The 13389-nt window shown below is 44.4% G+C and overlaps 1 protein-coding gene across 2 annotated transcripts in view; it reads left to right on the top strand.

Moving 5' to 3' along the window:
* Positions 1-8927, top strand: part of SLC35F2 (solute carrier family 35 member F2) — a 30351-nt gene extending 21424 nt beyond the window's left edge. For both annotated transcript variants that reach the window (XM_081197690.1, XM_081197691.1), the window contains exons 6-8: positions 1129-1181; positions 2271-2425; positions 6389-8927. In XM_081197690.1, coding sequence (XP_081053816.1) covers positions 1129-1181; positions 2271-2425; positions 6389-6637 — 457 coding nt within the window. In that variant the 3' untranslated portion in view covers positions 6638-8927. The remainder of the gene's footprint in view (positions 1-1128; positions 1182-2270; positions 2426-6388) is intronic.
* The last annotated feature ends 4462 nt before the right edge of the window (positions 8928-13389 follow it).

A 13389-nucleotide genomic window follows, 5' to 3' on the forward strand; every position in this document is an offset into this window, starting at 1 on the left:
CACCTTTAAAAAAATAAGTGTTTATCTACAGCAGATAATGAATTAGTTCCAGCCAAGAAGAATATTATGCAAACATGCCTTTGAATGAGGCAGTATTGATTCTCCCAAGGGAGTGATTCAATTACCATTTTAATCCCACAGAGTTAACTAAGGCCAAATATGACCTGGTAGTTGTTAATGGATCAACAAGAAAAAACATGTTTCAATTATTAAACTCTGCTTCTTGATCAGCCAAACACTGCAGTCGCTAGAAACAAGTGGCCGTAGGCCTGTGCGCTGAGTGCAGCCTTGGGGCTATTTTATGGGTTTATATTAAAATCCTGAAGATATTCTTAGCAGGATCCTAATACTGCTGGTCACTGCCAGCAGGTCACTGGAGATCAGCACTGGCCCTTAAGATTCAGCAAGGAGATAGCCTGCTTCAGCTTTTCTTGGATTGCTAATGTTGGTTTTTGGGATTATTATGCTGTCTTTTGATTGTTTTACTGAAGTGTATTAGCTGCTTCTGCGGCTCCATCAAGCAGACAAAAGGTGGAATATAATAATTTTAATAAAATAAATAGCCAATAAAGTGGGCTTCAGTCAACACAATTTTAGGTGGCACATTTCCTCTCGTTCCAGTCACTACTTGCGTAGCCCAAATGGTGTCACCCATACATAAGAGGGAGATATCACTGGACTTGTGCAACCCAGAGATTTGCAGAAGTACCAAAAACCATTAGGGGGAAAAACCCAAAGTGGGAAGAAGCCCCAAATCAGTCCAGTGTAGCCAGTAGCCATGAAATTCTGATGCTTGGCCCAGGGGAATGGAATAGGGTTGCTGAAATAAAAAACAAGGAGCAACCTTGTGTTGCTGCTCACCTGCACCATAATAAACCTCTTCATCATTTAAGGTGCCAGAAGTTTACTCTTGTGTGTGTTGTCCACAGAGACTGTAATCCAATGCCCACTGCCTTAGGAGTAAGTCTCCCTAATTCAGGGGGGCTTGCTTCAAAGAAAGCCTTCATAGGATTGAGCCATAACCTAAATGCCTGTTATAATTAACTGTTGATCGTTATGAAAACCACACCCCCATATTTTAATGCCGGTGTTTTTTCTTTCCTTCCCTTTCTCCCACCTTTCCTATAGAGCCATTGTGGAACATAAAGACATTGCTTCTATTCAGTGGAACTGGAAAGTCGGTATGTGTGCTCTGAAACACCGAAGCAAATAACCTTGCACGTAGCTGTGGGGGTGGGACTCCATGCTGCTCCCGGAAAGCTGCTCAGACCCTGGTCAATCCCTAATAGGGCGATACTTGTAATTAGTAAAAGAGGCCCCAGGTTCTCCTATTCACTTCCAAAAGCTGTGTGGGTGTCTTGTAAAGAGCCTTTTTGGTTAAGGAAATCGGCAACTTGGGGTGTGGGGTAAGGAATCATGATGCACGTATAAAATCATGTTTGGAGGAACTGGATAGAGGTAACCTTCCGTCCTCCCCATTCCTGGTCCATAATCCGAGAACTTGGCGTCACCTTGCCAGTTTGATTGACACAACAGACATAAAGAGAACACGGTTCAGAGAGGATAAGTGTATCAGTGGCCATTTGTCACAATGGCCTGCCCGGAACTTGGAGATTCAGAGCCAGTGTACCTCTCTGAATAGTAGTTGCCGAATAATAACAAGAGTGGAAGGGAACTATTGCTAATACTACTACTACTACTACTAATAATAATAATTTATTTATACCCCGCCCATCTGGCTGGGTTTCCCCAGCCACTCTGAGCGGCTTCCAACAAAATATTAAAAATACAATAAAACATCAAACGTTAAAAACTTCCCTAAACAGCGCTGCCTTCAGATGTCTTCTAAAAGTCAAATAGTAGTTCATTTCCTTGACATCTGATGGGAGGGTGTTCCACAGGGCGGGTGCCACAACCAAGAAGGCCCTCTGCCTGGTTCCCTGTAACCTCACTTCTCGCAGGGAGGGAACCGCCAGAAGGCCCTTGGAGCTGGACCTCAGTGTCTGGGCTGAATGATGGGGGTGGAGACCAACACTTTCTTAATTTCTGTGTTGGGGCTTCCCAAAGCAGGCATCTAGTTGGCCATGCACGGGATGCTGGCATAGTTCGGCTTTTGGTCCAACCATGGAAGGCTCCTCTCTTATCGTCTTATCTCACTGTAGCTGCACGGGTTTAATGCTCCTGAGAATACACTGTCCTCCTCTTTCCCACTTTTATGCTATTAGCAGCGTTTGGTGCCTTAAATGTTAAGCCCTTGCCTTGCCTTGCAGTGCTGCTCTTCCTGGCCTTTGCACTGTGCATGTTCGGACTGTACAGCTTCATGCCAGTCGTGATCAAAGTAACCAGCGCTACATCCGTCAACTTGGGCATTCTGACCGCTGACCTCTACAGCCTCTTCTTTGGGCTCTTTCTCTTCGACTACAAGGTGAGCAAGTTTTTCAGATCAATGACATTTGGGGCTAAGCTATGTTCGAGAATTATTGCTGTGGCTTAGCATCTAAACTAGGGCTGTCCACACTCTGTGCTAAAAATAATTAACATTCTGCACCCACCCCAGCAAAATTCTGTCACAGGTATAAATTGGCATAATTTCTCTAACTTTGCATAATTTATCTGGCCATCTGCATTGTTTTGCCTGGTGGTGGTAGTTGAGGGGAGTGACTAGGATCTTTGCAGAACATAGAAACCTTGTCTCGTGCCTCCTCTGGCTAATAATAATAATAATAATAATAATAATAATAATAATAATAAATTTATTATTTATACCCCGCCCATCTGGCTTGGCTGGGTTTCCCCAGCCACTCTGGGCAGCTTCCAACAAAAAACTAAAATACAATAACCTATTAAACATTAAAAGCTTCCCTAAACATGGCCGCCTTCAGATGTCTTCTAAAAACTTGGTAGTTATTTTTCTCTTTGACATCTGGTGGGAGGGCGTTCCACAGGGCAGGTGCCACTACCGAGAAGGCCCTCTGCCTGATTCCCTGTAACTTGGCTTCTCGCAGCGAGGGAACCGCCAGAAGGCCCTCGGCGCTGGACCTCAGTATGTCATATCAATAGGCATTGGCCACTTATTTCAAGTATATCGTTGCAGGTATGAGGTCTAGGAACTTGCTTCTAAAACAACACACACACACACACACACAAGCTGTACTTTTGGGGCAGAATTTTGTGCTCAATGTTACAGTGGCATTTTCTTTCAACACTCTTACAGAATTGTGGCAGGCACATGCAAGCATGACTTTAATTGGCCCTAATAGTCTTGCTATAGATGTGAATTTGGGGACAAAGTGCACCATGCAATTATCTATGACAGGATGAAAGTTAATTATACTCAGGTCTGCTGCGTATGTAGGTTAATAATTGCATGCAATATGGTTAACATGCTCTTTCCTCCCTGACTTCACGGACTGAGCTGCTTGATGGAAGGCAAACCCTTCTGAAATAAGCGAATCCATGGGAAACGCATTAAGTTAATTAGTGCCGGAACATTCAGACCTGGCCAAGTCAGCCAGCAGCAGCCTTTGCTTCTAAGACCAATAAGTTTCTGTGAGGATTAGGGCATACTTTCCACACTTCTAAAGCTTCAGTCAGTCACCTGCCCATCAGGCTGCAGGACAGCTCAGTCAGTCGAGCATGAAACTCTTAATCGCAGGGTTGCTGGTTTGAGCCCCACGCTGGGCAAAAAGATTTCCTGCATTTCAGGGGGTTGGAGCAAATGACCTCCTTGGTCCCTTCCAACTCTGTGATTCTATGATGCTGATGAATTTTCATGCCTCTGCCTGGCAAGCGCATGCTTTGTATGCCTAAGGTCCTAGGTTCAGCCCCCAACATTTTCAGGGAGGGTTGGGAAGGCTCGTGCCACAAGCCCTGGAGAACAGGCTGCCCAGTAGCACAGACCAGCCTTTCCCAGCTGGTGCCGCCAGATATTTTGGGCTACAACTCCCATCTTCCCTAATCATGGCCATGGTGGCTGGAGCAGATACAGACTGTAGTCTGAAACATCCGGGAGGCCTCTGTCAACAATACTGGACCAGTGGTATAAGGGAAGCTTCCAGTGTTTCTATTTATTGAATGATGGGTTCATTCTAGCAGGCAAGTCCTCAGTGAGCAGTGAACCCACATGTGTTACTAATATGCATTAGGTGTTCCTTATAGCTCTTTAGCAACCCTGCTGCACGCAGGATTATTTTATTTATTCATTTGTTTATTTATTCACTTGTTTATTAAATTTGAATACCGTCCTTCTCCCCCCCCCCCCAAGATCTCAGGGACGTTCACAGCATAAAAATGCAAAATAAAAATATGTAATGAAACAAAGTCAAAACACATAATTAAAGCCAAAGGATTTTGTTTTTGCACATTGTGCCCTTCTGCACAAATGGCGATTGTGACCTCTGGTAGCGGCGATGGGGATCTAAATCTACAAGAGCCAGTCCTCAGCACTTTCCCAGCACTCTGTCACACTCTAACACGACCAAGAGACAGAAGCCAGGCCTAAGGGGACGGGGAGACTGGCTTAATTCTAAACGGCTGCGTTCATCAGGAACACGGAATAAATTTGTGTAGGTTTTCCTGAAGTGCATCTTTTTACTTTTAGCAGGAGAAATTGTGGCCCCCTAGATGTAGGGGACCCCGTGATGTGAGCTGTACTCCAAAATCGCAGGAGGGCACTACCCTCCCAATCCCCGCATTGCATTCTCCTGTGTAAATAGATGGCTGGGATTCTAAAGAAGAATAGTTGCTATGGCCCCAGACCATCCATTAGCCGATCACTTTGGCAAGGGATACCTTAGCTTCTCCCCTAATTTGGGTGGGTTCCAGCTGGATGCTACACAACATGGTGGGATGATGATAAAGTGCCACCTCCATCTTTTGGGTTTGGTGCAGTGGTGCTACTACAGCCATTTCCTTATTATTATTATTATCATCATCATCATTATTTATTACTTACACTCCTCACATCTGACAGGGTTGCCCCAGCCACTCTGGGCAGCTTCCAGCACAATATAAAAGAACACAATGAAACATCAGATATGCCATGGAGACCTTGCCCGTTATCTCAGAAGTCCCAGATAACTGGGCGCTGCTTCTGCTGTGCTTGTTCCTACAGTCAGAGAGAAAGAAAAGGAGGTCGGGTGGAGTTTTGCATCAAATCTCTGCAAAGGCTAAAGGCTGGCACCAGCAGATTGACTGTGGGGTATCCCCTAGTTTAAAAATAACGCCCAGGAGCTATGATGATGATAATTGATTATATTTGCACCCTTAGGAGCCCAGAGCAGCATACAGAGAAAAGAGCCAAATTATAGCCTTGAAAATATGCAACATAATATCAATAAAATAATTTAGAACACAGAATTCATGGCACAACACACAGGGAACAACCGGCCATCAGCCACATTCAGCCTTCTCCAAAGACCTGGACAAACAAGAGGGTCTTTTGCAATCGACAGAATACAGGGCCTCCTGGGAAGGGAGATGTGTTCCTCATCTCCTGGAGGCCATGCCCTGTTTCGAGGGAGCAGTGGGTTGGGCCAAGTGTTGAAAATAGAGGCCCTGTTTTCCTCTTCCCACCTCCCTCCCTGCCCTCCCTTCCCCTTGCTCAGACACTGGTCATTGCATCAGTGATGAATTTTCCGTCTCTCCCTTTCCACCAAATCTCACAGGCCTTTTGGGTTAAGTGGAAAAGGTGCAAGTGAAAAGGTGTTGCGATGTTGTGGCATGGTTGTGTTTTACTATTTTTTTTTGGAAGCCTGGCAGCCCAGTCAGATGGGTGGCATATAAATAATAAAATCATTATTAATACTAGGATTATTATTATGCCGCTGAATCCCGCCACCCTTGGGCAATTTAAAGAGGTGTCCAGGCTAAAGGCAATTTTTAAAAAGTATATAAACAGGCACCACTGAAACAATTCTGAAATGCAAACGTACAATAAAAATACTTTAAAAAGTATACTTTAAAAAATACACGGTAGAAAGCAGCAGAAAACAATGCCAAGCAGATAAAAGAGAAGAAGAGTTTGGATTTGATATCCCGCTTTATCACTACCCGAAGGAGTCTCAAAGCGGCTAACATTCTCCTTTCCCTTCCTCCCCCACAACAAACGCTCTGTGAGGTGAGTGGGGCTGAGAGACTTCAAAGAAGTGTGACTGGCCCAAGGTCACCCAGCAGCTGCATGTGGAGGAGCGGAGACACGAACCCGGTTCCCCAGATTACGAGACTACCGCTCTTAACCACTACACCACACTGGCTCTCAAAAGTCCTGTATTACTGCTCAGTTCAAAGCCACAGCAAATAAAATTGAGTTTTAAGGTGGTTTTTGTGGCCGCAAGGCATTTGTCTATACAGGCACCCTGATTCTTCATCTCTTTTCTTATTTTATCAGTTTTCAGCACTGTATATCCTGTCCTTTGCTGTCATAATGGTGGGATTCATCATGTATTGCTCAACGCCGACCCGCAGTGCAGAGGCCGCCTCGACCAGCTTGCCTCTGGGATCCAGTACTGGGTTTGACAATCTTGCCTTAAAAATTGAAGAGAACCACCTGAATGTGTCCATCGTCTCACCTGCACAACACAGCAAGGAAGGGAGTCAGACAGAGGAAGTGCTAGACACAAAACTAACCGTCTTGTGAAGCACACAGCCTCTCAGCTGCTGGAATTACTTTGCAAATGTCAGTAAACAAGAGATAATGAATGTAATTCTGCGCTAGGTTGGATTAAACTGGAGAGATGCCTACGGTGGAGTTTGTGGTCATGCCAAAGTCTAGAAGTTCACCGCGAGATAACGAGGGCCGGATCTTTAGTCGAACCACCTGTACCAAGTTATGTTCCCTGAAGATCTGTCCTTGGAGCTGACAGGGAAATAAAAAGGTAGGGACAACTAAGGGAAGGACTAACAATGCTCTCTGTAGAGAGAGAGAGAGAGAAATCAACACTAAAGAAACCAAATTGCACTCATGGCTCATTTTGAGTAATTTATCTAATGTCCAAGGTTTGCACTTTGAAAGACTGTGGAATATTTTTGGCAAGAACAAGACTGGCAAAAGGAAAAAGAGAGGGAAGAGAGACTTGAAACAGGTTAGATGGCCAGTACTGAAAGACAAGCTGGAAACTGTAAAGGGAGAGACAGAAAGGCGTCTGTGAAGAGCTGTGAATCCCTGTCTTTAGATCACTAGACCATGAGGGCCAGAAACCACCTTTAAATATTAAGTGATGAGGGCTAGAAACATTTTTATATATATAAAAAACTGAATTGTTTAACCATTTCCTACACAGTTAAAATTCAGAGTTTGTTCATCATCTTTGCAATAATTTAATTGAACCTTAACACTTGGAGACTGGGAAATTACACTTGGTTGCACTGGCAACTGATTGAAGCAACCTGGGATGAACCCATCTGAATTAAAGGATGCACTGAGCCTGCCTCCCTATTGGCGCTGTTTCTGTCTTCATTAAATTGTCTCGTCCTTTTGGATCTCAGATATACTTTAGAGTAGACCATGCGCCTTCTGGTGGCAGAGAGCTCAGCAGGTAAACACTCGGTGTGTGTTAAGTTTGAGGAATGCAAAATCCCCTGTGTGTAAATCAGCTTTTTGGAAATGTGAAGGTGGTCTTTTTCACCACAATAAATAATATATTGAGCCACACACATATATATATTTAAATCCATTCACTGACAATTTGCCTAATGGTGTACACCTCTGCAGCTATAAGATATGCTTTCAGGACCAATTGTACATGACCTATGCACATTTTGTAACCATGTATATTGTCGAAGCATAATCAATATTTGGGCCCCTATTAGGGATTAATCTATTAGAGATTAGGATGCACAGATCTATATCCGTGTATCCCTACTTGGATGAGTCACGGGCCCAAAACTGTGTCCATTGTTTCCAAATCCAATCCAGCTGCCAGTTCTAGGAAAAACAGGTTGAATACTTCCGGGGAGAAGGTATTTGATTTAGGCCTCCTTGCTTTCCCTTCCCAGTCGAACAACTTACTGGTCCTGTTTAAAGTATTCAACTGGTCTGCGTGTTGTGCCTAAAGGATCAGCACTGTAGTATTGGCAGCTTTTTCACACACTCCAGTGCTGTTCAACAGAAAGCCACATGCCTGCATCAGATCATCAGCTCTGACACCAGTTGTTAAGAGGAAGGGGGTGCCAGGACTGAGGGCAGAGGTCTTATCCCCATGTTCCCCATCACCACCACCGATTGGCTCTAATGGAGCTGGCCGCAGGTGTTTGGTGACATGTGATACTCCCGGTTCCTGGATATGGTGTTCATGCTCTCTCCCACTTAACTTCTCTGCAACAGCACTCTCTTCTGTTTGTGGGTGTTACCTTGCTTTTTCTGGATCAGTGCTAACGTTTCTCCAGCTGTGCCATAATATTATTGTTATAAATAGCTTTTGAACAATAGTTCAAGCCCAACGCCGTTGAATAATAATACTGGAAGCTGATCCTGCAACACTGTGATAAATTTGCTTTTTAGGCTGGGTCCTTATGGAGATGGTTATTATCCCTGTTTGACTAGAATCTGAGGAGAGTTGCTCATTTCATCAACTAAATATTTAGGGCTGCAATCTGCTGCATTGAAACTATTAATTCAGAGGAGTTTGTGCCAGTGCTGCTATTCTCCTTTTTGAGCCGCACTCCTAGCCATTATTAAGTATTAAGTGCCATTAGCCTCTCAGTTCAACTTGTTTAGGACCACAGTGTAACCCTGTTCTTTTGATATACATGGGTGTGTCCCCCTGCGAAGTATCAATATATTATATAAAGATTTACGCTGTTTAATAAACAGTGAGGTGATTTTGGATCCTTTTTTGTACAGTTCCATGGCAGCATGTTTAAAATGGGAACGAAATTCATATTAAAGTTTCGTTTAAAGGATGGAAAATAAATAGATGTTCAGTATATCTCTGACTGGCCTTTTTATTACATTTCTATTCCACCCTTCCTCAAAAGAGCATTTATTGGCTTAATGGTGTCCCCCCTTTATAAGTCACAACAACCTTGTGAGGTAGATTAAGCTCAGAGAGAACGATTTTGAGCTTCCTGCCCCTCTGTTTGCCTTAGTAAAGTAAAGGTAAAGGTACCCCTGCCCGTACAGGCCAGTCGTGACCAACTCTAGGGTTGCGCGCTCATCTCGCTCAAGAGGCCGGGAGCTGGCGCCGTCCGAAGACACTTCCGGGTCACGTGGCCAGCGTGACGAAGCTGCACTGGCGAGCCGGCACCAGTGCCGCACACAGAAACGCCGTTTACCTTCCCGCTATAAAGTGGTACCTATTTATCCACTTGCACTTAAGGGTGCTTTCGAACTGCTAGGTGGGCAGGAGCTGGGACTGAACGACGGGAGCTCACCCTGCCGCGGGGATTCGAACCACCGACCTTACGATCAGCAAGTCCTAGACACTGAGGTTTTACCCACAGCGCCACCCGCGTCCCCCCTCTTTGCCTTACAATATATCAAAAGTTATCCAAGCAAATTCACAAGAATACACTCCACCAGTGCATCAGAAATACACAAAGCAATCAGTTATGGTTGCTCCCCTCTTCAGTGAGCTTGTAATTCAGAATTTGTGCTTGCCTGTCATGCGTGGGGAAACTCTGGCCCTCCAAATTTTGGGCTACAGCTCTCATCATCCCTTATCATTTGCCATGCTGGCTGGTACTGAGAGGGGAGTTTGAGTCATAACAATATCTGGAGGGGCCGTTGGTTCCTCATAATAAGAATGGTAATATTTTTATTTACTTATACCCCACCCATCTGGCTGAGTTGCCCCATCCCTGTTGTGTGTCACTAGTGAATCTTTTGCCCCTCCAGAAACATGCTCTCCAAAAGTTGTAGAAACTAAAAAGTGTGCCTTAATGTGGAGCCGAGCCAGAAATTACATGTTAGATGGGTGCTCAGTATTTTGTAAGAGTATCTTCTGGCCACCAGATGGCACCCAGAGAACCATTTTCCCTTAGCAAAGTGCCTGGTTGTCAGGAGAGGGTGTGCGTTTGCTGAGCCGGAAAGGTAAGCATGAGCTGTAGCAAAGCAAGGCAGGTCCAGCTTTGCTGTAGAGAAATTTCCTGAGATAATTAGGCTGGGTTCAGGTGCAGTTGTCCTGTACATTCTGTATGCAACGCTTAACAACTGAAATGGGGAACTGTGTGTGCTGGGTAGATTCCAGGGAAAGACTTTCCATGGGAAACCTGCCCAATTTCTCATATGCCACAGCCTCTCAATTGAGCTATAAGAACAGCAGGTGCCTCTCTTGCTGGACTCTTCCACTTGAAACTGCAGGGAGGTGAAATTGCATCTTTGACTTCCTGTAGGAATTTTTTTTTTTATAAAAGGAACACCTTGCGTGTATAAAAGCATATTATTTTTATTATTATTTATCAGCGAAGAAGATCATAGATGGCAGCTTATTTGCCATATGGATATATATATATAGGCTTACAAAAAAAAAGTATGGCACACAGATCTGCAATCTGAAGTGGTACGGTCCAGGAAGAGCTTTTTCATGCAGTTATATTGATTGTGTATTTCTGCCTTTAAGAAAATAACATAAGGAGAGCCCTGCTGGATCAGACCAAAGGTAGCATCCTGTTTCCTGTAGCCACCAAACAGATGCCTCTGGGAAGCCTTCAAGCAGAAAATTTCCTCTGTATCAGTTGGTACCCGAGTTGTCTCGGCTGTGTTGGAACTAGAGGTTCCATTTAGACATAACTGGCAGTTGTTGATTTGCCCTATCGTCCCTGGATTTATTCAACCCTCTCTTAAAGTCACCTGACCTAGTGCCCATTAACACACTTGCGGCTCCCCTATGAGGAAAGGTTGCAACATTTTGGGTGTTTTAGAGAAAATGTGAGTAAGAGGAGACATGGCAGAGGTCTATGAAATTACTCTGTGGAGAAAGCAGATAGAGAAAAGTGTTTCTACCACTCTCATAAGCAGTAGAACTCAAAAGTGCAGAGAAGAGCACAGTACAAGATATACTTATGATGATGACTGGGAATATTACTTCCAAGGAAGTTGAATGTTGGAAATTTCCGGACAGACAGAAGGAGGTACTTTTCTAACAGCAAATAGTTATAATAATAGTTTTAATAATTTTATTATTTATACCCTGCCCATCTGGCTGGGTTTCCCACATGGAATACACTCCCACAAAAGGTATGTATGTATGTATGTATGTATGTATGTATGTATGTATGTATGTAATTTGTATACCACCCTTCATCATATGATCTCGGGGCAGTTCATAGAATAAAATACAGGATAAAGGTAAAGGGACCCCTGACCATTAGGTCCAGTTGCAGATGACTCTGGAGTTGCGGCCCTCATCTCGCTTTATTGGCCGAGGGAGCCAATGTTTGTCCGCAGACAGCTTCTGGGTCATGTGGCGAACCAGAGCAGTGCCTGGAGACGCCATTTACCTTCCCGCCGGAGCGGAACCTATGTATCTACTTGCACTTTGACGTGCTTTCGAACTGCTAGGTTGGCAGGAGCAGAGACCGAGCAACGGGAGCTCACCCTGTCATGGGGATTCGAACCGCCAACCTTCTGATCGGCAAGTTCTAGGCTCTGTGGTTTAACCCACAGCGCCACTCGCATCCCTAAAATACAGGATAAAAACAAGTAAATAAGTAAAACAAAACAGCAAAACTGTCATGGCTTGCATTTTTGAAGCACAGAAAGTATTGGTTTAAATTGTAGAAATCTATCGATTCAAGAAGATTCTGGAACTTTCTCTTTGTGATACAAGCCGGAAGTTTCTGACTGACAAGTAAGTTTCCATTCTGCTTGGAAACAAGCAGAAGGTTCCTGATGTTTGGGTTATTTCTTCAGAGAGGCTGATTGCAGCTGTTCACTCTGGCCCAGTTATCTCTCTCAAGGTCATGCTGCCTATAATGACAGGCCAGAAGGAGCCTGGTCTCACTTTCTCCCTTTCTTTCTTGGTTCTCTCTACTTTGTTCCTGTCTGGTGATCTGTACATAGTATGCTTAGGTGCTAAGTTTTAGTCTTATTAAGTTAAGGTTTTGCTGCAACTGGATTATTAAGATTCCAATCTGGAAGAGTTGGATTTTTGACTGTTATTCTAATTTGCCTTCAGTAAATAATACTGGATGAATCTGATTGCGTCCTGAGTTATTTTGGGGGACCCGGCATTGTTTTTCGTTGTGACTTGCTCTGGATCATTATGGAGCAAAGCCACGATGAGGTATGAGTCAATTACCGTCATTAAGTACTGAATTTCTTTAACATCTGACCCGAATTGGGCCAATTTGGGTGGAACTAGGGTTTAATCAAGTTGGGCTGAGAGAGCCTCAGATTGCTGCCAAAGAGGAAGTCCTCTGGCTCACTCCTCTGTTTAAATGGCCCTGGCAACGCCCCCCCCCCCGGCCAGCGAGTTGGCTGGCCGGGCTCTGACGTGGCCGGGGTCCCCCAGGCAACGGGGGACAGAGTCCCCCGCTCCTGGTGGGGAGTGGGTGGCCATGTGGTCCACCGCAACTCCTCCCCACTGGGAAGTGGAGCGGATCTGTCAGAAGCAGGCAGCAGATGCAGGTTGCAAGCTGGGGTGGGCTGTTTGCAAAAAGGCTTTTAAACAGCCCCACACTGTACTTTTGCAGAGATAGTGATGGTCACCACCTTGGAAGGCTTTAGAAGGGGGTTAGACATATTCATGGAGAATGAATGGCTAGCAGCCATTCTGGCTGTGTTGTACCGCCTCTGTTGGAGGCAGTATGCTTCTGACTACCAGTTGCTGACTCCTGTGAGAACAGGATGCTGGACTAGATGAGCCATTGGCCTGATTAAGCAAGTTCTTATGTCCATATTGAGACACTTCTTGCCAGAGGTGTGTCTAGCTAGAGAAACCTTGAATACACATGAATTTTGTTGAAGCTTGGATTCCTGCAGAATGCTGCAAAAACAAGGGCCTTGCCAGTTCCCAACTGCTACTACACACAGCTCATGATCTCTGCACCGTCCCCGATTCTAAAACATGCAATCTTATTGATGGGATTCTGTAATAAACATAAGTTATTATGTATTTTGAAGCTATCCCGGCAGTTTATGAATCAATTTATAAAAGGAACTTTATCTTTACCATGCAATGTACAGAAGCTCACAGTTCCATCAACACAGAAGCATTCACTTCTGAAGCCATTAGAACTTTTATTGCTAGTGCATGAAATACAGCTGCAATGGGTTTAATTGATGTTGGGGACATTCCAGTGGAGTGGTCTCCCCTGAGTTAGGAGCTTTATTAAAAGTCCTGAGTGTAAAATAACAATAAAGCTAAAAGCAGCAGCAACAGTGTCAAAGTTGCTCACCATTTCAAAATATTTTATTGCAGATTTCAAATATTAAAAATGGAAATGATA

Source organism: Podarcis bocagei (genome assembly GCF_964188305.1).
Source record: "Podarcis bocagei genome assembly, chromosome: 6".
Lineage (NCBI taxonomy): Eukaryota > Metazoa > Chordata > Lepidosauria > Squamata > Lacertidae > Podarcis > Podarcis bocagei.